The 24,578-nt window shown below is 44.0% G+C and overlaps 1 protein-coding gene across 5 annotated transcripts in view; it reads left to right on the forward strand.

The window, feature by feature from the left end:
- The first annotated feature begins 307 nt into the window (after positions 1–307).
- Positions 308–24,578, forward strand: part of LOC106577868 (protein inturned) — a 50,334-nt gene continuing 26,063 nt past the window's right edge. For 3 of the 5 annotated variants that reach the window (XM_014156285.2, XM_014156286.2, XM_014156287.2), the window contains exons 1-3: positions 1,482–1,764; positions 6,032–6,615; positions 9,044–9,129. In XM_014156285.2, coding sequence (XP_014011760.2) covers positions 1,613–1,764; positions 6,032–6,615; positions 9,044–9,129 — 822 coding nt within the window. In that variant the 5' untranslated portion in view covers positions 1,482–1,612. Of the gene's footprint in view, positions 856–1,481; positions 1,765–6,031; positions 6,616–9,043; positions 9,130–24,578 lie in introns of those variants that run through there. The other 2 variants (XM_014156288.2, XM_014156289.2) reach the window with 1 other exon arrangement.

Here is a 24,578-nt window from a genome sequence, read left to right on the forward strand (position 1 = left end):
ATTAACAAAGGAAATTAATAACTCTACCTACATGTACTGATTACCTCAATTACGTCCACTAACCTCCATTGACTCTGTACGGGTACCACCTGTATGTAGTCTCGCTATTGTTATATTACTGCTGCTCTTTAATTACTTGTTCCTTTTATTTCTTATTATTATTCGTATTTTTTAAACTGCCTTGTTGGTTAGGGGCTTGTAAGTACGCATTTCACTGTAAGGTTGTATTCGACGCATGTGACTAATACAATTTGATTTGATTTGATCTATTGAGCAAAAGAGGCGGCATTTTACGCCACCTGCCAAGTACCCCGGCTAGACCAGAAGCGGTTCAACTTGTGCATGTGCTGCCCTGCGCTCGCTTAAAGACTGGAGTTTGGAGAAGTATTCAGGACTGCTTTCTTTTCATTTTCGTTTTCAAAAGCATCGGGAGGGAACTGCGTGTCCTTGAGTCAGTGATTGACGTGAGAAATCGTGAGGAGAAGTTAATACTTTTTGTTAGGATCGACAGCAGCATTAGGCTTTTCATTCGGACTAGGGCAAGGATTCTACATTCACCACCGGACCAGGACAGAGGATTTAAACATGTAAAATGCATTTAAAAATGTAGAAAACGCCTGCTGGCAGACGACTGGTCCAAAACGGCACTATTCATCCCAAGCCGTGAGTCAGGACTTTTTGTCCGGAATGGAAATGTTTTATCGGAAAGCCTTGATGATCTGTGCTGAACTCACCCTATCCGTTAAAACATGAAACATAAATTATGTTTAATATTGCTACAGATAAGGGAACGTCCAGGTCATTCTCTAATAATTTTGAGGATTTTGATTCCATACGCAGGGTGCTTCTATACAGGTCAGTATATTGATATATGCTATGCTATGGCAACGACGAAGGGAGTTAATATGAAAATGTTTAGGTAAACTATTTGCACTTTCTTTGTGTTTCTTCTCGCATTCATTGCACTTTTGTTTGACTGTTGTTGCTTTGTCCAAAGCACTCTGAATGCCATATGGGATTTTAAAGGGGATTTAAAGACCTCGTGCAGCTCGTGAGGATGGGGAGGGGGCGAACTAAACATAATTGGTGCTCCTGCCCATCTATTCAGAGGGAGATAGCTTGTTAAAATTTCGCAATATTTTTGATTTAGCTGCGTTTGTGATTTTATTAGATACTTTGCACATTTGAGATACATATGTATCACATATTTCCAGAGCGTTTCAGACAAATGTTTCACTTAGTTTAGGCATAGTCAAGAAGAGGTACCTAACACTAGTTTACATTTTTGTTACTATTAACGTTGTTACACTGAAACATTTATTCAGTCAACCTCTTTTTATTGCACGCGTATTAGTGGCTAGATGTGTACCTACTCCCTTGTCTGTTTTCTATCCTGCTAACGGAAAGCTTCCATGTTGTCATGGAAACGTGAACATCAGCCAACCACACTGAGACAATTTGCGTCACGTGGCATTGTTGAAGAGCCCGTATGCAGACAACATGGCGATAGACTGACGATGCTCACAAAGTAGAAAGTAGCTCAAACGTATTAACTTAATGTTTAGAGTTATGACCGGTATCATCTTGTCGAACACATTGAACGAATGGAATTATGACTACTAAAGATTATAGCGGGACGCTCGAGCCCCTTGCAGCTGCGCGTAAGCACCGGAGACGGGAGGGCGACGACAGGGAGGAACTGCATGACAACGGGAATGATAGTGAATCAACATCATCAAGTTACTGTCAGTCCGACTACTCCGAGTAAGATAACCCTGTACATTATTGCTTGTTGCTTCCAAAGAGAAACCCTATTTTTGAGAGGGCTATGGTATTGAAGGGCTGCCTGACTGTTTGCAAAATACAAATCATATCAAATGTTATTGGTCACATACGCATGGTTAGCAGATGTTAATGCAAGTGTAGCGAAATGCTTGTGCTTCTAGTTCCGACAGTGCAGTAATATCTAACAAGTAATCTAACAATTCCCCAACAACTACCTAATACACACAAATCTAAAGGGGTGAATGAGAATATGTACAAAAAATATATAGATGAGCGATGGCCGAGCGCCGTAGGCAAGGTGCAATTGATGGCATAAAATACAGTAATACATATGATATTAGTAATGTAAGATATGTAAACATTATTAAAGTGGCATTATTTAAAGTGCCATTGTTTAAAGTGACTAGTGATCCATTTATTAAAGTGGCCAGTGATTGGGTCTCAATGTAGGCAGCAGCCTCTAAGAGTTAGTGATTGCTGTTTAGCAGTCTGATGGCCTTGAGATAGAAGCTGTTTTTCAGTGTCTCGGTTCCAACTTTTATGCACCTGTACTGACCTCGCCTTCTGGATGGTAGCGGTGGGAACAGTGGCTCGGGTGGTTGTTGTCCTTGATGATATTTTTGGCCATCCTGTGACATCGGGTGCTGTAGGTGTCATGGAGGGCAGGTAGTTTGCCCCCGGTGATGCGTTGTGCAGACCGCATCACTCTCTGGAGAGCCTTGCGGTTGAGGACAGTGCAGTTGCCGTACCAGGCTGTGATACAGCCCGACAGGATGCTCCCGATTGTGCATCTGTAAAAGTTTGTCAGGGTTTTGGGTGACAAGCCAAATTTCTTCAGCCTCTTTCACCACACTGTCTGTGTGGGTGGACCATTTCAGTTTGTCTGTGATGTGCATGCCGAGGAACATAACTTTCCACCTTCTCCACTGCTGTACCTTCGGTGTGGATAGGGGGGTGCTCCCTCTGCTGTTTCCTGAAGTCGTCAATCCTCTCCTTTGTTTTGTTGACATTGAGTGAGAGGTGTTTTCCTGACACCACACTCCGAGTGCCCTCACCTCCTCCCTGTAGGCTGTCTCATCGTTGTTGGTAATCAAGCCCACTACTGTTGTGTCGTCTGCAAGCTTGATGATTGAGTTGGAGGCGTGCATGGCCACGCAGTCGTGGGTGAACAGGGAGTACAGTAGGGGGCTGAGCACGCACCCTTGTGTGGCCCCAGTGTTGAGGGACAGCGAAGTGGAGATGTTGTTTCCTACCTTCACCACCTGGGGGCGGCCCGTCAGAATGTCCAGGACCCAATTGCACAGGGCGGGGTTGAGACCCAGGGCCTCCAGCTTGATGATGAGCTTGGAGGGTACTGTGGTGTTGAATGCTGAGCTGTAGTCAATGAACAGCATTCTTACATAGGTATTCCTCTTGTCCAGATGGGATAGGGAAGGGTGCAGTGTGATGGCGATTGCATTGTCTGTGGACCTGTTGGGGCGGTATGCAAACTGAAGTGGGTCTAGGGTGGTCGGTAAGGTGGAGGTGATATGATCCTTGACTAGTCTCTCAAAGCACTTCATGATGACAGAAGTGAGTGCTATGGGGCGGTAGTCATTTAGTTCAGTTATCTTTGCCTTCTTGGGAACAGGAATAATGGTGGCCATCTTGAAGCATGTGGGGACTGCAGACTGGGATAGCGAGCGATTGAATATGTCCGTAAACACAGCAGCCAGCTGGTCTGCGCATGCTCTTAGGACGCGGCTAGGGATGCCGTATGGGCCAGCAGCCTTGCGAGGGTTAACACGTTTAAATTTTTTACTCATGTCGGCCACAGAGAAGGGGGGGGGCAGTCCTTGTTTGCAACCTCAGCTGTCTATTCGTCTAGTCATCTTTATCAGTTGCCACCTCAACTTTATAACTTGACAACCGAGGCAGCTCACTGGAAGCGACTTGACAAGTGAAGCAGGATGCACACTGACTGTAAAGTGGTCTAGAGGTGGCTTACTGGCTACTGTTATTCTTCACCAATGTGTGGACAGTGATCGATGCATGGCTTTGCAGTATCAACATGTTTCATTAAGCTCATGGCATGCGTTCTTATTATAAAGGCAATGTAGGCCTATGCTATGTTCACCTAACAAAGTGAATAGTGTATGGATTCTATGAGATTAGTTTAAAAGTTTATAATTATAATTTATTACATTTCTATAGTGCTTTTCATAGACTCTCAAAGTGCTTCAAGAGCAAAAAACAAACAAGCAATATATCATGACAGATCAACCAATAGAGGCCAAGTCTTTGAAAGCTGCATGGTTGATGATGGTGATGGAGTCTGCTGATGATCTTATAGCCAATGGACTTCTCTTCCACTCTGTGTAGCAGACACTTGACTGATGCTTCATCAGGTCTGGGCGCCAGAAAGAGCACCACTCACAGTTCAGAATAGTAGCCAGTCGTCCTCACTACGTGTCCTCTGCCTTAGCACTGCTGTAGTCCTCTATCTTACGCTTCAAGCGACTCTTTCAAACAAAAAGCTAGCCAAGCCAAAAAGTGCTAACCTGTCAGTCAATATGGAAATCTTGGCTCAAAAACAGCAGATACTGTATATATACAATAAAAACTCTTAGGTTATCAAAAACAAAAGAGCTGATTTAAAATTCTATAATTAAAAACACCTAAAAGATAACTAAATATGTAGCTACACATTTACAGGAGCTCTGTGCTTAGGCTGCTACTAGGGCTCCATGGCAACTATATGTTTTTATTTGTATGTTTTTATTGTTGTCTGGCCGTCTCATTGACTTGGCCATTGTTTGCCTCTAGTCTACCAATTCCAAGCAATCCAAATATCATCAGTTTAAATGTTGTGTTCACCGTATCCAAAGAGCCTCTGAGTATGAGTACTGATGTAGGATCAGTTTAGCCGTTTAGGTCATCATGAATAACATTATATGGACTGGTTGGGACCTGATCCTAGATTAGTACTCCTACTCTGAGATGTTTTGAGGATAAGGGACCAGAGCTCTATCTGCACTGCAGCACTGGTATGGACAGATAGGATAGCAGAGATAGTTATCTGGCCATATCACCTTTCAAAGAAGGTCGTCATCTGTACTCAATTAATGTAGAACTCAACTGTAAGCCATGGAATGCGTCCAAATGGCACCCTTTTCCCTAGAATCCTATGTGCAATAATCAAATGGAGTGCGCTATGTAGTGAATGGGGTGCCATTGGGGACGCAGACGTGGTATTGAAACAGAAAAGATGGATGAGGCAAAAGTAAAAGGAACCATCAGTGTAGTTGCACTATTCTGGGCCTAGTATACTACTCTCCTCCTCTTTTTTCTATCAAAGTTTGGGGAAATGTATTTTTCCAGTTTGGAAACTTAACCTTCATAAATAATTATATGCTATTTACCATCCTTAGTGAATTTATGGATGTGTTTTCCAAGAGTCTACCAGAGGCAGCACAGCTTCATTTAGAGGGAGACCGACTGACAGAAAAAAATGCCTGGCTGAATTTTTTGGGGTTTCTTTTTGCCGAGTTAGGGCATTTTCTCTCTCCGGCCGGTGATGTGGGTTTCCCTTTTTCTTGTCTCTTCCTGTCTCAAAAAATGCCATTTCTTGTCTTTCTCCAGGCGTGTGGTTTTCTTTTCCCCCAAATGCCACACGATAAATTAGAACAGAAATGCACTCCACTGGGAATGAGTAAGAGAGAAGATTAGGAGATAATAAAACATCTTGTACATGTAGTTGTTTTGAAGTATTATTAAATTAAAACAACAATGTATGTCATACAACTTTACACCTGTGGCCTACATGGTGGTTGTCCTCTTACAAATGTGCCTTTCAGTCATCGCTCTCTCCTTGACTGGAGTTATTCACTGACCCAGAACACAATACAAGATGGGCTATCAGACTTTCTGGCTGTTTGACGGAGTTTCACTTGTTACACAGTAGTATAATTGTGTTACTAACCTGTTGAATAGCATCATACAATCATACAAGACTCATGTTTAGATGGGGATTGAAGTCGACGAGGGCTAATCTGACATACTGTGATGAAAGCCAATGTGCTCTAAATTGATTAGAATATATGCACTTTTAATCCTCAAGCAAGCCTTACGCCTCTACACTGTAGTTCTTGCCAAATTAACCTGACAATCCCTATCAGATGGGTTCACTGGGCAGGCAAAACATCACTTTTGACTCTGCTCTCAAACAGTTTCACTCAGTCTATGCTTTTTGTCTGTTCATTCCCAGCGACCTAGAGCCAGAATGGCTGGACGATGTCCAGAAGAACGGCGAGCTCTTCTACCTGGAGCTGAGCGAGGGCGAGGAGGAGGCGGCATTAGCTCAGGCCTCCGCCAATAACGGCCTCTCCACCAATCATGTGCACTTCAGCGAGAAGGAGGCGGAGATCATCAGCGAGGAGTGCAGGAAGCGTCCTGATGGCACTCCAACCAAAGGAGAGCCCAAGCTGAAAAGACTGGCCAGGATCCTACGGAGGAAGAGGCGGCCATCCCAGCGGAGTGGGCCCGACGGAGGAGCCAAAGACTCGTCATCGCTTCCGACGTCCATCTTGAAAAACCAGGCGGGGCAAAGGGCGGGGCTGGTGGTCCAGCAGCAGCAGCTGAAGGAGGTGTGTGTCTACCTGAACCCCAAACGGCTGGGTAGCTGCTCCCCTCCTCCCCCAGAGAGAGGGGGTCTACTGGAGGCTCTGCTGGGGGTGGTGCATCGCCCATCCTGGGGCCAAGGAGACCCTGTAGGGGGGAGGGGGGAGAGGATCGCCGTCCACGGCCTGGTGCCCAACAGCCCCGCCATCAAGTGTGCACAGATACTGATCGGTGAGTGTTCAAAACCTCACTGTGGGGATGTCCGAAATGGTACCCTATTCCCTATATAGCCAACTGATTTTGACCATAATCACCCTGGTCAAAAGTAGTGCTCTTTAAAGGGAATAAGGGTGCCATTTCAGACTCACCTAATGTGTCTGTCATATACACATTGCCAGACCTTTGGATGGGCACTGGCAGAAATACCAGAAAGACTGCAAGACATTTTTTATTGACATAATTGACATGATATTAAGTACTTATAAAGTTGTGTTTTACAGCAAATCGTTTCTTTTGTGGAGACTGACGTCGACACAGTTGCTTTGGGCAGACCAAGGAATGCAAAGAAACTCCACATGAGTTAGTGTTTAAAGCCATGCCTTTCATGTAGCCTACCACTCCATGCTAAAACAATTAGCCTAGACTCGTTAAATACCTGAAATAATTGAGGTGAAGTCTTTGTTAGGGAGATAGGAATGGATAGAGGTCTGCACAGGGGCAGGTGAAACTCCTTGATATACAAAAAGGAACAACGGCACGTTTGGCTATTTCTATATCCCTGGACTATATCTCCAGACTGTGCTCCTCTACTAAATCCATACTATTTGGAAAACGGATGACACAATACTTTTTCGCCGTACCAACCAAAGTTGTTAGGAATTCGACTTAGTGCAGCTCATTAAAAACAGGGCCGAAAAGATACACGCATACATACAGTTGAAGTCAGAAGTTTACATACACCTTAGCCGAATACATTTAAACTCAGTTTTTTCCAATTTCTGACATTTAATCCGAGTAAAAATTCCCTGTCTGGTCAGTTAGGATCACCACTTTATTTTAAGAACAATGTGAAATGTCAGAATAATAGTAGAGAGAATGATTTATTTCAGCTTTTATTTCTTTCATCACATTCCCAGTGGGTTAGAAGTTTACATACACTCAATTAGTATTTGGTAGCATTGCGTTTAAATTGTTTAACTTGGGTCAAACGTTTCATGTAGCCTTCCACAATCTTCCCACAATAAGTTAGGTGAATTTTGGCCCATTCCTCCTGACAGAGCTGGTGTAACTGAGTCAGGTTTGTAGGCCTCCTTGCTCGCACACGCTTTATCAGTTCTGCCCACACATTTTCTATAGAATTGAGGTCAGGGCTTTGTGATGGCCACTCCAATACCTTGACTTTGTTGTCCTTAAGCCATTTTGGCACAACTTTGGAAGTATGTTTGGGGTCATTGTCCATTTGGAAGACCATTTGTGACCAAGCTTTAACTTCCTGACTGATGTCTTGAGATGTTGCTTCAATATATTCACATAATTTTCCTCCCTCATGATGCCATCTATTTTGTGAAGTGCACCAGTCCCTCCTGCAGCAAAGCACCCCCACAACATGATGCTGCCGCCCCAGTGCATCACAGATGGGATGGTGTTGGTCATTATGGCCAAACTGTTGTATTTTTGTTTCATCAGACCAGAGGACATTTCTCCAAAAAGTACGGTCTAGGTCCCCATGTGCAGTTGCAAACCGTAGTCTGGCTTTTTTTATGGCAGTTTTGGAGCAGTGGCTTCTTCCTTGCTGAGCGGCCTTTCAGGTTATGTCGATATAGGACTCGTTTTACTGTGGATATAGATACTTTTGTACCTGTTTCCTCCAGAATCTTCACAAGGTCCTTTGCTGTTGTTCTGGGATTAATTTGGACTTTTCGCACCAAAGTACATTCATCTCTAGGAGACAGAACGCGTCTCTTTCCTGAGCGGTATGACGACTGCCTGGTCCCATGGTGTTTATACTTGCGTACTATTGTTTTTACAGATGAACATGGTACTTTCAAGCGTTTGGAAATTGCTCCCAAGAATGAACCAGATTTGTGGAGGTCTACATTTTTTTCTGAGGTCTTGGCTGATTTATTTTTATTTTCCCATGATGTCAAGCAAAGAGGCAATGAGTTTGAAGGTAGGCCTTGAAATACATCCAAAGGGACAACTCTGATTGACTCAAATGCTGTCAATTAGCCTATCAGAAACTTCTAAAGCCATAACATCATTTTCTGGAATTTTCCAAGCTGTTTAAAGGAACAGTCAACTTAGTGTATGTGAACTTCTGACCCACTGGAATTGTGATACAGTGAATTATAAGTGAAATAATCTGTCTGTAAACAGTTGTTGGAAAAATTACTTGTGTCATGCACAAAGTAGACGTCCTAACCGATTTGCCATAACTATAGTTTGTTAACAAGAAATTTGTGGCGTGGTTTAAAAATGAGTTTAATGACTCCAACGTAAGTGTATGTAAACTTCCAACTTCAACTGTACATTCATTTGTATAGCCTACAGTATGGACTCGATAGAGTACGTTTGCGGAAGTATCACTATTGACGCTTATTTTTGCTATCTATGTCAACTTGCTGCTGTTATGCATTGACTTCCTCCTCCTCCTCCTCAGGTGATGACCTAGTGGCAGTGGACGATGTGGATGTTACCACGGAGAACATTGAGAGGGTTCTCTCCTGCATTCCTGGGCCTACACAGGTGTGTGTGTGTTTCCAAGACCACCCACCCCACTCATTACTGCCGTATTAACCTCTCTAGGGGAGGTGGGACGAAATCTATTCAACAGCCAGTGACAAATCAGAGCGCCAAATTTAAAACCACAAAATGTCATAATTCAAAGTTCTCAAACATAGGACTATTTTACACCATTTTATAGATACACTTCTCCTGAATCGAACCACGTTGTCCGATTTCCAAAAGGCTTTACAGCGAAAGCAAAACATTAGATTATGTTAGGAGAGTACATAGACACAAAAAACCACACAGCCATTTCCAAGCAACTAGCATGCATCACAAATACCCAAAACACAGCTAAATGCAGCACTAACCTTTGATGATCTTCATCAGATGACACTCCTAGGACATTATGTTATACAATACATGCATGTTTTGTTCAATCAAGTTCATATTTATATCAAAAAACTGCTTTTTACATTAGCATGTGATGTTCAGAACTAGCATACCCACCGAAAACTTCCGGTGAATTTACTAAATTACTCATGATAAATGTTCACAAAATACAGAACAATTATTTTAAGAATTATAGATACAGAACTCCTTTATGCAATCGCTATGTCCGATTTTTAAAATAGCTTTTTTGGCGAAAGCACATTTTGCAATATTCTGAGTAAATAGCTCGGCCATCACGGCTAGCTAATTTGATACCCACCAAGTTTGGGACAACCTAAACTCAGAATTACTATTAGAAAAATTGGATTACCTTTGCTGTTCTTTGTCAGAATGCACTCCCAGGACTTCTACTTCAACAACAAATGTTGTTTTGGTTCCAAATAATCCATAGTTATATTCAAATAGCTCCGTTTTGTTTGTGCGTTCAGGTCACTATCCGAAGGGTGACGCGCGAGCGCATTTCGTGACAAAAAAAATCAAAATATTCCATTACCGTACTTTGAAGCATGTCAAACGCTGTTTAAAATCAATTTTTATGCGATTCTTCTCGTAAAATAGCGAAAATATTCCAACCGGGCAACGTTGTATTCAGTCAAATGCTGAAAGAAAAAAATGGAGAAAGCCTTAGAAAATGTCACGTTACAGCACAGATGCTGTATTTTCGATAAGAGATGCAACAGAAGGACAACAAATTGTCAGACAGGGCACTTCCTGTATGGAATCTTCTCAGGTTTTGGCCTGCCATATGAGTTCTGTTATACTCACAGTTTTAGAAACTTTAGAGTGTTTTCTATCCAAATCTACTAATTATATGCATATTCTAGTTTCTGGGCAGGAGTAGTAACCAGATTAAATCGGGTACGTTTTTTATCCGGCCGTGAAAATACTGCCCCCTATCCCAAAGAAGTTAAAAGAACAGTAGTTAGAGGGAAGTATGCGCTGTTGTGTGTTGTGTTTGAGGTAAGTGTATTATTAGCTGTAATGCTACTTTCACAATGTGAAAATATACCAAAGACCTCCAACAGATTAGATGTTTGTTGAGCCCTATTCACATGAATTGACCTCCGTGATCATGTATCTTTCTCAGCTCTTGGTTTTCTTCATGAAAAGTTCATTTTCTTCATGAATAGACCACATAAAACCTACACATCTCTGTGTCCCAAATGGCACCCGGCGCCGATCAAAAGTATTGCCCTGTGTAGGGATTAGGGTGCAATTTGGGACGTAGCCTCTGCAACAGCCACCAAAGAAAGGGAAGTCCTCCACATTAACTCAATTAAAGACGAACTCATTTTTTCAAACCAACATGTCTGCTCTGCTCGAAAGTGTTAGAAGCTGGTTTCTACACACTCATGGCAGGCAGGTGCACACAAGGCAGAAACACACACACTAAGACGCAAGGTAGACACACATACACAGACACGCAAGGCAGACCAAGAATGTGTGTCAGGATCATTCTACTGCCCCACACGTTAAAAGTGAGGGCTAGGATGCCACTGCAACGTGTTGGCATAAACCCAGTGGATGCTATACTGTAGCTCTGACCAAAGTCACACATTCATAAGGCTAGAATGCCTTGAGTTGGCCGGATTCAGAGCTGAAATAAGTGAGCTACATCATTAATTGACCTCAATGAGAGACGTGCTTGAAATTTGAAGATAAAGTGTGTGGATCTGAAGTACGAATACCAGATACTTATCTTGCTTTGCACAGTGAATCAATGAACCAAACCAAGCTAAGTGTACAGTGCCTTCAGAAACACACCCTTGGACTTTTCCCATATTTTGTTGTGTTACAACCTGAGTTTAAAATTAATTAAATAGAGATGTTGTGTCACTGCCCTACACATGAATCACATTATTCAATAAATAAATGAACCAAACCCGGCTAAGTGTACAGTGCTGTCAGAAAGTATTCACAACCTTTGACTTTCTCCACATTTTGTTGTGTTACAGCCTGAGTTTAAAATATTGTGGTAAACTGTGGGGTGTTGGGTTGAGCGTGCAGAGATTGACACAGAGACAGGGAGGTTGTAGTCTGCAAAAACAACTTTACTAAGACAGAAAATAAACATAACAAAGAAAATCACATAGGTTTGGCTCGGTCCTTCTCTACTGTGGCTTGGTGTCGGTCTCTCCCCGTTCTCTCTCGCAGTTTGCCACCGTGCTCCATTTATTTGGCCTCCACGGCTGGTTGGCACTTACCTCTAATTACCTCCACTTAGAGCTGTCCGTGTCGGGGTGCCCAGCTCCCGTATTCCCAGCAGAGGGAGCCAACATCGCCTCACGTACCTCCCCTCTATTACCATCCCCCGGGGTAGACCTCCTGGGATACCACCCCCCCACCCTTAGCCCTGACTGGAAGGGAGGCATGCTAAGGGCCAGGTTTGCATTCCTCCGGAATAGGGCGTCCGCATTACCGTGCTGGGTCCCCGACCTGTGGGTGAAAGAGAATCGCTGTAAGGACAGGAACCAGCGGGTGACACGGTCATTCGTGTCCTTAACTCTTGCCACCCACACAAGGGGGGCATGGTCAGTAATCAGGGTGAACTTCCTCCCGAGGGGGTAATAATTCACGGCGAAGCACTCCTTCTCGACAATCGAGTATTTCTTCTCCCTTGGGAGGAGTTTCCTGCTGACATACATGGGGTGCTCCTCGCCTCCTGCTCTTGGGACAAAATGGCCCCTACCCGTGTCAGACGCGTCTGTCTGGACGAGGAGTTTTTTTTTAGAAGTCTGGGGTGACGAGTACCGGGTGCGAACATAGCGCATCCTTCAGGGCCTGGAACGACACCTCTGTGTCCTCCGTCCATCGCACCATCTGGGGTAGTCGTGCCTTTGTTAAGTCTGTGGGGAGAAGCTATTGCGGCAAAGTTGGGTACAAATCTACTGTAGTACCCTGCTAACCCCAGGAATGACTTCACCTGCCTTTTGGTTCGGGGGACCGGCCATCCCCTAATGGCAACAATTATATGTATTTATTATTGGGGTTTCACATTTCCCCTCCCGATCTGATGGCCCAGGTACTCCACCTTGGCGTAGCCCAGCTTGCACTTGTGGGGGTTCGCGGTTAGACCAGCATCCCTTAGCGCATCCACCACAGCCTGTAACCTACAAAGATGTGACTCCCAACTGTCACTGTGCACAGTTATGTTGTCCAGATAAGCAGCGGCGTACTCACTGTGCGGCCGCAGGACTCGGTCCATGAGTCGCAGAAAGGTCGCTGGTGCCCCGTGGAGCCCGAAAGGCAGAACCCGGTAGTGGTATAGCCCCCCAGGGGTGGAGAAAGCGGTCTTCTCCCGGGAGGCCGCTGCCAGTGGCACCTGCCAGTACCCCTTCGTCAGGTCCAAGGTGCTGACGTATCTCGCCATCCCCAAGCGGTCGATCAGTTCGTCCACCCAGGGCATGGGGTAGGTATCGAGCATACTGACCTCGTTCAGGCTGTGGAAGTCATTACAGAAGCGGACGGTTCTGTCCGGTTTCGGAACCAGCACTATGGGGCTAGACCACTCACTGTGTGACTCCTCCAGTACCCCCATTTCTAGCATTGTCGCCACTTCCCGCTGGACTGCCACCCTCTGGGCTTCTGGTATCTGGTATGGCCGTTTACGCACTTTTTCTCCTGGACGGGTGTGGATATGATGTTCCACGAGATCCGTGCGCCCCGGCACCTCGGAGAACATGGCCATATTCCGCTGGACCAACTCTCTGAGCTCTTGTCGTTGGGTCGGGCTGAGGTCTTCCCCCATTGCAACTTCGACCGAGGGCGGGCCCTGCTGTGGCCGGGTCCATGTTACGCACAGCGCCTCGCGTGTGTGCCATTTCTTCAGTAAATTCACATGGTAAAGCTGGAGGGGTTTTCTCTGCCCCGGTGGGCGGACCTTATAGTTGACGTCGCCTATCCGCTCAACGATGTCGTAGGGCCCATGCCACATAGCCAGGAATTTACTCTCTGTTGTAGGGATCAGCACCAAAACCTTCTCACCTGGTTGGAACTCTCGTGGTTGGGCACCCCGGTTGAAGACACGCTCCTGGGTACATTGCGCCTGGGCCATGTGCTCTCTCCCCACTGGCCAAATCACCATCATCCTCTCCCTCATCTCCTCCACATGTTCTACTACGCTGCGAAGGGAGGTCGGCTGCTCTTCCCAGACCTCCTTGGCTAGGTCCAGCAGCCCGCGGGGCCGACGGCCATACAGGAGCTCAAAGGGGGAGAACCCCGTGGATGCTTGGGGTACCTCGTGCACTGAAAACATAAGGTGGGGCAGCAGCTGGTCCCAGTTCCTCCCATCTCTCTCGATGACCTTCAGCATCTGTTTTTTGGGTCTTGTTGAAGCGTTCCACCAGCCCGTCCGTTTGTGGATGGTACACACTGGTCCTCATCTGTTTTATTCGTAACAGATTGCAGACATCTTTCATCACCCGAGACATGAACGCAGTGCCCTGGTCCGTCAGGATTTCTTGCGGAATACCCACCCAGCTAAATAAATGGAAGAGCTCCCGTACGATACCATTTGCTGCCGCCGTGCGTAGCGGGATTGCCTCAGGATACCGGGTGACGTAATCCACGATGACCAGGATGTATTGATATCCCCTCGCAGTCTTCACCAACAGACCCACTAGATCCATTTCCACCCGCTCGAATGGCACTCCTATAATGGGCAAGGGAACCAAAGGGTTTCGATAATGCACCCTCGGAGCTGTGATCTGGCACTCCAGGCAACTACGGCAGTAGTCCTCCACGGCGCGCTTGACTCCAGGCCAGTGGAACTGGTTCCCGATCCGCTCCCTGGTTTTCTCCATCCCCAGGTGTGCCCCAAGCAGGTGGGTGTGGGCAAGCTGCAACACAGTCCTAACATACTGGCTGGGTATGAGTAACAAGTCTTTTGTCTCCCCATTATGCTTTACTACCTGATACAATAAATGATGCTTGATTGCGAAGTGGGGGTAGCGCCAATCACTTACCCCAGGTAGTGATTGGCACAGTACGCCATCCACCGCAATCACCTGGCCCCTAGCGTTCTGGAGATTGGGGTCTTCTAACTGGGCCATCCCGAACTGACCCGTGAGGATTCCAGTGTCGGGAGGTCCGTCTAGGGCCTCCACCTCCATAAAGGGAAGCCTGAGGTCTTCCTCGCACAGTGGCTCGCTTGCCGGAGTGGGGTCGTCTCCCTCCTCCGGGTCCGACTCGGGCCCAGTGGACACCTCTCGTGGCGGGGGTTGGGTTGCACAGTCCACTGTCCTTTTTCCTTTTCTTCCCACCTCCCGTGCTCGCCTCCCCAGGTCCCTCCTCCACAGGGCCAGGAAGAGAGGGCAGTCTCGACCAAGGAGAATGAACACGGGTAGGTTAGGGACAGCTCCCACGCGCATCTGGTTATACTCACTGGCACCGTTGGGTACCTCTGAGTCCCTGTGTACACAGGACACCGTCACCTCCTCGTCCCCCGGTTCCTCCTTCCCCTCTCATGTGCGCCACTGCGGGTGGGCGAGGGTCACCATGCTGCCGGAGTCCAGCAGAGCGCTGGTGTCGATGCCATCGATTCATACAGGAACCATCGGAGGGGCCATCTCGGTGTGTGCCCAGCAGTAGGTGACGTAACTCGCCATCTGGGTTACCCCAGAGCTGGGGGATGCGGAGGGCATGGCTTCTTCCCGGCCGGGACAGTGTCACGCGAGGCGCCCCGGCTCAGCGCACTTATAGCGGCGTCTCTGATCTGGGTCCAGCAGCAGCAGCCGCCACCGTCGTCGGTTTGGGTCACCCTCCCGCTTCACAGCCTCTGGTGGTTCCGTCCGGGCCCCCTTCAGCCCCTCGCCTCTCTCTGTGTTGTTCGTCCCCCTCACCGCGTCTCCTCTCCACTCGGGCCCCTCTCAGCAGGTCCTGGGTGTTCTGGTGAATTTCCACCGCGGTCAGCAATTCCTAAAGTCTCTGGGGGTTCTGCATGCTCACCATCTTCTTCATCTCGTATGGCAGGGCCTGAAGGTATTTATCCAGGATGAGCTTGTTGAGCATCGGGAGGGACGGTATTTCTGTCAGTAGCCAGCCCTTGGTCAGGCACACCAGGTTGCTCATCTGAGCACGGGTGGAAAGGGTGGGGTCAAAGGCCCAGTCGTGGACGGCGTGCGAGATTGAACCCATAACGGCTCAGTATCTCCCGTTTGAGTCCCTCATAATTTGAGGCCTGGTCAGCGTCCCACCTTGACAACAGCCAGTGAAATTGCAGGGCGCCAAATTCAAAACAACAGAAATCCCATAATTAAAATTACTCAACATACAAGTATTATACACCATTTTAAAGATAAACTTCTTGTTAATCCAACCACAGTGTCCGATTTCAAAAAGGCATTACGGCGAAAGCACACCATGCGATTTATGTTAGGTCAGCGCCTAGTCACAGAAAACCATACAGCCATTTTCCAGCCAAGGAGAGGGCTCACAAAAGTCAGAAATAGCGATTAAATTAATCACTAACCTTTGATCTTCATCAGATGGCACTCACAGGACTTCATGTTACAAAATAAATGTTTGTTTTGTTCGTAAAGTCCCTCTTTATGTCCAAAAACCTCAGTTGAAATTGGCGCGTTATGTTCAGTAATCCAAAGGCACGAAGTGCGCTCTCAACATCCAGACGAAAAGTCAACAAAGTACAGTAAAAGTTCATAGAAACATGTCAAACGATGTTTAAAATCAATCTTCAGGTTGTTTTTGTCATAAATAATCAATAATATTTCAACCGGACAACAGCTTCGTCAATAGAAAAGGAGAAACAAGAAAGGCGCATTCCCGATCACGCACTGGACTCGTGTCTGGAAATGTCCACTGTCCACTCATTGAAAGTGCTGTATCTCCCTAATTTTTCAGAATAAAAGCCTGAAACAATGCCTAAAGACTGGCCACATATAGAAGAAGTCATAGAGATCGTGAACTGGGTCCTAAGTCTTTGTATGGTGGATAGGCTTTCAATGGAAAAACAGCCTTTCAAAATAATAGTACTTCTTGGATAGATTTTCCTCAGGTTTTCGCCTGCACTATCAGTTCTGTTATACTCACAAGACATTATTTTAACAGTTTTGGAAAGTTTAGAGTGTTTTCTATCCAAATTTACCAATTATATGCATATCCTAGCTTCTGGGCCTGAGTAGCAGGCAGTTTAATTTGGGCACGCTTTTCATCCAAAATTCTGAATGCTGCCCCATGCTACCCCAGTGAAGTTAACTTCTTATGGATGGTGGCAGTATTGAGTCGCTTGGATGACTGACGTGCCCAGAGTAAAGATCCTCCTACTCACTCCCAGAAACTATGATATGCATATTATTAGTAGATTTGGATAGAAAACACTCTGAAGTTTCTAAAACTGTTTGAATGATGTCTGTGAGTATAACAGAACTCATATGGCAGGCAAAAACCTGAGAAAAAATCCAACCAGGAAGTGATTTGTAGTTCTTCTATCTAATCCCTGTTCAAACTACAGTATCTGTGGGGTAATTTTGCACTTCCTAAGGCTTCCATTGGCTGTCAACAGCCTTTAGAAACGTCTGTCATGCGTCTCCTGTTACTGGGCAGAGAACAGGAGCTCAGTCTATCAGTGGACTGTCTGGGAGCAGTGAGTTGTTTACTGCGCATTCACGTTTGGCGCGCCGCTCATTCTTTTTCTCCTGGAATGAATACGCTATTGTCCGGTTGGAATATTATCAACGTTTTAATTTAAAAAGACCCTAAGGATTGATTGTAAATATCGTTTGACATGTTTCTACGAGCGGTAATGGAACTATTTGACTTTTTGTCTCTTATTTTACGCACACGCGTTATGCCTTTGGATAGTGATCTGTACGCACGAACAAAACGGAGGTATTTGGACATAAATATGGAGTATTTCGAACAAAAATAACATTTATTGTGGAAGTAGGAGTCCTGGTAGTTCATTCCGACCAAGATCAGTAAAGGTAAGGGAATATTTATAATACTAATTCTGAGTTTAGTTGACTCCAGAACTTTGCTGGTATCTGTATAGCTTGCTTTGATGGTTGAGCTCTGTACTATTGACAAATGTGCTTTTGCCGAAAAGCTATTTTAAAATCTGACACAGCGGTAGCATTAAGGAGTAGTATATCTATAATTCTTTTAATAACTGTTGTAAATTTAATCAACGTTTATGATGAGTATTTTTGTAAATTGATGTGCACATTCACCGGAGGTTTTGGTGGGAATACATTTTCTGAACATCACGCGCCAATGTAAAATGCTGTTTTTGGATATAAATATGAACTTTATCGAGCAAAACATACATGTATTGTATAACATGAAGTCCTATGAGTGCCATCTGATGAAGATAATCAAAGTGAATATTTTAGCTGTACTTTTGGTTTTTGTGATGCATGTCCTTGCTTGGAAAATGGCTGTGTGGATTTTCTTGTGAAGTTTATGTCCTAACATAATCTAATGTTTTGCTTTCGCCGTAAAGCCTTTTTGAAATCGGACACAGTGGTTAGATTAAGGAGTATCTTATCTTTAAAATGGTGTATAATACTTGTATGTTTGAGAAATTTTAGTTATGAGATTTTTGTTGTTTTGAATTTGCGACGTGCACTTTCACTGGCTGTCGTCATATCAATACCGCTAACGGGATTCAAGCCATAACAGGTTAACCTGTTAGGGCTAGGGGGCAGTATTGACACGGCTGGATAAAAAACGTACCCGATTTAATCTGGTTACTACTCCTGCCCAGTAACTAGAATATGCATATAATTATTGGCTTTGGATAGAAAACACTCCAAAGTTTCTAAAACTGTTTGAATGGTGTCTGTGAGTATAACAGAACTCAAATGGCAGGTCAAAACCTGAGAAGATTCTGTACAGGAAGTACCCTGTCTGACCATTTCTTGGCCTTCTTTGCCATCTCTATCCATTACAAAGGATCTCTGCTGTTACGTGACACTTCCTACGGCTGCCATAGGCTCTCAGAAGGCGGCAAAAAGCTGAATCGTGGCTTTGCAGGCTCTGGCTGAAAAAAAAGTAGCGCGTTTGGGTAGTGGCTGGTTACAGTACTGTGAGACTCCGGCTTGTGCCCGCGTCGACCGAAAGCTTTGTTTTCTTTCCTCTGTTTACCTAAACGGAGATTCCCGGTCGGAATATTATCGCTTTTTTTACGAGAAAAATGGCATTAAAATGGATTTTAAACAGCGGTTGACATGCTTCGAAGTACGGTAATGGAATATTTAGAATTTTTTTGTCACTAATTGCGCCATGCTCGTAACCCTGATTTAGCATTTCGGATAGTGTCTGGAACGCACGAACAAAACGCCGCTATTTGGATATAACAATGGATTATTTTGGACCAAACCAACATTTGTTATTGAAGTAGCAGTCCTGGGAGTGCATTCTGACGAAGACAACAAAGGTAATCAAACTTTTGTAATAGTAAATCTGACTTTGGTCAGGGCTAAACTTGGTTGGTGTCTAAATGGCTAGCCGTGATGGCTGGGCTATCTACTGAGAATATTGCAAAATGTGCTTTCACCGAAAAGCTATTTTAAAATCGGACACCTCGATTGCACAAAGGAGTTCTGTATCTATAATTCTTAAAATAATTGTTATGCTTTTTGTGAACGTTTATCGTGAGTAATTTAGTAAATTGTTAGTAAATTCCCCGGAAGTTTGCGGGGGTATGCTAGTTCTGAACGTCACATGCTAATGTAAGAAGCTGGTTTTTGATATAAATATGAACTTGATTGAACAAAACATGCATGTATTGTATAACATAATGTCCTAGGTGTGTCATCTGATGAAGATCATCAAAGGTTAGTGCTGCATTTAGCTGTGGTTTGTGTTTATGTGACCTTATATGCTAGCTTGAAAAATGGGTGTCTGATTATTTCTGGCTGGGTACTCTGCTGACATAATCTAATGTTTTGCTTTCGTTGTAAAGCCTTTTTGAAATCGGACAGTGTGGTTAGATTAACGAGAGTCTTGTCTTTAAAATGCTGTAAAATAGTCATATGTTTGAGAAATTGAAGTAATAGCATTTCTAAGGTATTTGAAAATCGCGCCACGGGATTCAACTGGCTGTTGCGTAGGTGGGACGAATTCGTCCCGCCTAGCCCAGAGAGGTTAACCTCTATGGGACCGGCGGGACGAATTCGTCCCACCTACGTAACATCCACTGCCAGCCTGTGGCGCGATTTTCAAAATCTTCAAAATCCTATTACTTCAATTTCTCAAACATATGACTATTTTACAGCCATTTAAAGATAAGACTCTCGTTAATCTAACCACACTGTCCGATTTCAAAAAGGCTTTACAACGAAAGCAAAACATTAGATTATGTCAGCAGAGTACCAAGCCAGAAATAATCAGACACCCATTTTTCAAGCCAGCATATAATGTCACCAAAACCCAGAAGACAGCTAAATGCAGCACTCACCTTTGATGATCTTCATCAGATGACAACCCTAGGACATTATGTTATACAATACATGCATGTTTTGTTCAATCAAGTTCATATTTATATCAAAAACCAGCTTTTTACATTAGCATGTGACGTTCAGAACTAGCATACCCCGGGACTCGCGTAACATTTTACTAAATTACTCACGATAAACGTTCACAAAAAGCATAACAATTATTTTAAGAATTATAGATACAGACCTCCTCTATGCACTCGATATGTCCGATTTTAAAATAGCTTTTTGGTGAAAGCACATTTTGCAATATTCTAAGTATATAGCCCAGGCATCACGGGCTCGCTTATTTAGACATCCGGCAAGTTTAGCACTCACCATAATCATATTTACTATTATAAAAATGTCATTACCTTTTGTTGTCTTCGTCAGAATGCACACCCAGGACGTCTACTTCAATAACAAATGTTGGTTTGGTCCAAAATAATCCATCGTTATATCCGAATAGCGGCGTTTTGTTCGTGCGTTCAGACACTATCCGAAATAGTAAAGAAGTGTCGCGCGCTTGGCGCAATTCCTGACAATAAAATTCAAAGTATTCAATTGCCGTACGTCGAAGCATGTCAACCGCTGTTTAAAATCAATTTTTACGTCATTTTTCTCGTAGAAAGCGGTAAAATTCCGACAGGGAATCTCCTTTTCGGCAAACAGAGGAAAAAATCCCAAAGGCGGGGGCGGTCGGGGTCACGCGCATAAGCTAGTGTCTCTTGATGGGCCACTTGAGAAAGGCGATAATGTGTTTCAGCCTGGGGCTGGAATGACGACGTTCTCTTTTTTCCCGGGCTATGAGAGCCTATGGACGACGTGGGAAGTGTCACGTTAGAGCAGAGATCCTTAGTAAATGATAGAGATGGCAAAGAAGTTCCAGAAATGGTCAGACAGGCCACTTCCTGTAAAGGAATCTCTCAGGTTTTGACCTGCCATTTGAGTTCTGTTATACTCACAGACACCATTCAAACAGTTTTAGAAAATTTAGGGTGTTTTCTATCCATATGTAATAAGTATATGCATATTCTAGTTACTGAGTAGGAGTGGTAACCAGATTAAATCGGGTATGTTTTTTATCCAGCCGTGTCAATGCTGCCCCCTAGCCCTAACAGGTTAACAAGTCACATAATAAGTTGCATGGACTCATTCTGTGTGCAATAATAGTGTTTAACATGATTTTTGAATGACAAAAAAAAGCAGACATTGAATATCCCTTTGAGCATGGTGAAGTTATTAATTCCACTTTGGATGATGTATCAATACACCCAGTCACTACAAAGATACAGGCATCCTTCCTAACTCAGTTGCCAGAGAGGAAGGAAACCGTTCAGGGATTTGACAATGAGGCCAATGGTGACTTTAAAACAGTTAAACTCTAACTTCTCTAGGGCCAGTGGGACGATTTCGTCCCACCTACGTAACAGCCAGTGAAATCCCGTGGCGCGTTATTCAAATACCTTACAAATGCTATTACAATTTCTCAAACATATGACTATTTTACACCATTTTAAAGACAAGACTCTCGTTAATCTAACCACACTGTCCGATTTCAAAAAGGCTTTACAGCGAAAGGAAAACATTGGATTATGTCAGCAGAGTACCCAGCCAGAAATAATCAGACACCCATTTTTCAAGCTAGCATATAATGTCACAAAAACCCAGAAGACAGCTAAATGCAGCACTAACCTTTGATCTTCATCAGATGACAACCCTAGGACATTATGTTATACAATACATGCATGTTTTGTTCAATCAAGTTCATATTTATATCAAAAAACAGCTTTTTACATTAGCATGTGACGTTCAGAACTAGCATACCCCCCGCAAACTTCTGGTGAATTTACTAAATTACTCACGATAAACGTTCACAAAAAACATAACAATTATTTTAAGAATTATAGATACAGAACTCCTCTATGCACTCGATATGTCTGATTTTAAAATAGCTTTTCGGTGAAAGCACATTTTGCAATATTCTAAGTAGATAGCCCGGCATCACAGGGCTAGCTATTTAGACACCCAGCAAGTTTAGCCTTCACCAAACTCCGATTTACTATTAGAAAAGTTTGATTACCTTTGGTGTTCTTCGTCAGAATGCACTCCCAGGACTTCTACTTCAATAACAAATGTTGGTTTGGTCCCAAATAATCCATAGTTATATCTAAACAGCGGCGTTTTGTTCGTGCGTTCAAGACACTATCCGAAAGGGTAAAGAAGGGTGACGAGCACGGCGCATTTCGTGACAAAAAATGTCTAAATATTCCATTACCGTACTTCGAAGCATGTCAACCGCTATTTAAAATCAATTTTTATGCCATTTTTCTCGTAAAAAAGCGATAATATTCCGACCGGGAATCTGCGTTTAGGTAAAAAGACGAAAGAAAATAAAGCACGGGGTCGACTCGTGCACGCGCCTAAGCCCATTGTCCTCTGATCGGCCACTTGCCAAAAGCGATAATGTGTTTCAGCCTGGTGCTGCCTCGATATCATTCAGCTTTTTCCCGGGCTCTGAGAGCCTATGGGAGCCGTAGGAAGTGTCACGTTACAGCAAAGATCCTCAGTCTTCAATAAACAGAGACAAGAAGAACAAGATCTTGTCAGAGAGGGCACTTCCTGTAAGGAATCTTCTCAGGTTTTTGCCTGCCATATGAGTTCTGTTATACTCACAGACACCATTCAAACAGTTTTAGAAACTTTAGGGTGTTTTCTATCCAAAGCCAATAATTATATGCATATTCTAGTTACTGGGCAGGAGTATTAACCAGATTAAATCGGGTACGTTTTTTATCCGGCCGTGTCAATACTGCCCCCTACCCCCAACAGGTTAATGGCTGTGATAGGAGAATACAGAGGATGCATCAACAACATTGTAGTCAGTCCACAATATTAACTTAAATGACAGTGTGAAAAGAAGTAAGCATGTACAGAATATTTTTTTCCCCAAAACATGAATCCTTTTGCAATAAGGCACTAAAGTAAAACCGCAAGAAATGTGGCAAAGAAATTCACTTTATGTTCTGAATACAAAGTGATATGTTTGGGGCAAATCCAACACAACACTGAGTACCACTATTCATATTTTCAAGCATGGTGGTGGCTGCATCAAGTTATGGGTATGCTTGTCATCGGCAAGGACTAGTGAGTTTTTTTGGTATGAAAAGAAATGGAATACAGCTAAGCACACGCAAAATCTCAGAGGAAAACCTCGTTAAGTCTGCTTTTCAACAGACACTGGGAGACAAATTCACCTTTCAGCAGGACATTAACCTGAAACACAAGGCCAAATATACATAGAGTTGCTTACCAAGACGACATTGAATGTACCTGAGTTGCCTAGTTACAGTTTTGACTTAAATCGGCGTGAAAATCTATGGCAAGGCTTGAAAATGGCTGTTTATTAATGGTCAACAACCAACTTGACAGAGCTTGAAGAATACATTTATTTTTTTAGGTGAAAATATTGTACAATCCAGGTCTGCAAAGCTCTTAGAGATTTTCCCAGAAAGACTCTCAGCTGTAATCGCTGCCAAAGGTGATTCTAGCATGTATTGACTCAGGTGGTTGAATACTTATCTAATCAAGCTATGTTAGTGTTTTATTTTTCATAATTGTCTTTATAAATGTTATAATTTATCTTCCACTTTGTCATTACAGAGTATTTTGTGTAGATTGTTGACAAAAAAAAGGACAATTAAATCAATTTTAATCCCACCTTGTATCACAACAAAATGTGGAAAAAGTATTGGGGTGTGAATACTTTCTGAAGGCACTGTATCTATAATCTCTGTGTGTGACTGTTTTAGGGATTTTATGTTTGCCCATATTTAATTTCCTCCCTTGATCAAGAAAGATGTCTTTAAGTCTCTGTAAATCCATTGTAGAAGGAATGGTTGAGTAGAATGGCGCTCACCACTGAATACAGACATCTTCTCCCATTCCATTTGGCTTCGATCGGCTGTCAAAGTATATAGTAGGTAACAATCTCCACCTTTTTACATGAGGAAAACTGTCCAATTCTGGAAATGGTGCTTTGATCGCCATTCAGGGAACCGCTCAAGCTTTTTCCTAATTTGTCTCCTCACACGGTCAAAACAGGGCCTCAAGAAGGAGGAATTTGTAAATGACAGAGTGTCTAGGGAGTGATGGCATTTGCAAAGAGAGAGGGAGACAGAGGTAGAGAGAGCGAGAGAAGCCAGACTGTGGTGGGGGTTGTTTGGGATAACCACAGGAAAACAGCCATTACGCTGTGGCCACTGAGAGAACAGCTGATTAGAAGACTCGGCCAGATAGCAAATTACACTGTAGAGAAGAGAGGAGGAAGAGAATAGAAGAGAGGAGAAAAAAACAACAAGGCCTCTCGTCGGTTTGCCGTGGCTTAGGACGGAGCTACTGTAGAACTGGCATACTCTGAGGAAACTTCAACTTTGGTGGTGGTTTTCTGTGTGTGTGTGTGTGGCTGGCTGGGCTGGGCTGGGCTGGGCTGGCATTTTTGCATGTGTGAACGTCCGCCCTCCCAGGTAGAGCATGGTAGACAGTAGCTATTACATGGGCGTAGCAGCAGTTTGTATAAAGGTT

Source organism: Salmo salar, chromosome ssa18, assembly GCF_905237065.1.
Source record: "Salmo salar chromosome ssa18, Ssal_v3.1, whole genome shotgun sequence".
In the NCBI taxonomy this organism is placed as follows: domain Eukaryota; kingdom Metazoa; phylum Chordata; class Actinopteri; order Salmoniformes; family Salmonidae; genus Salmo; species Salmo salar.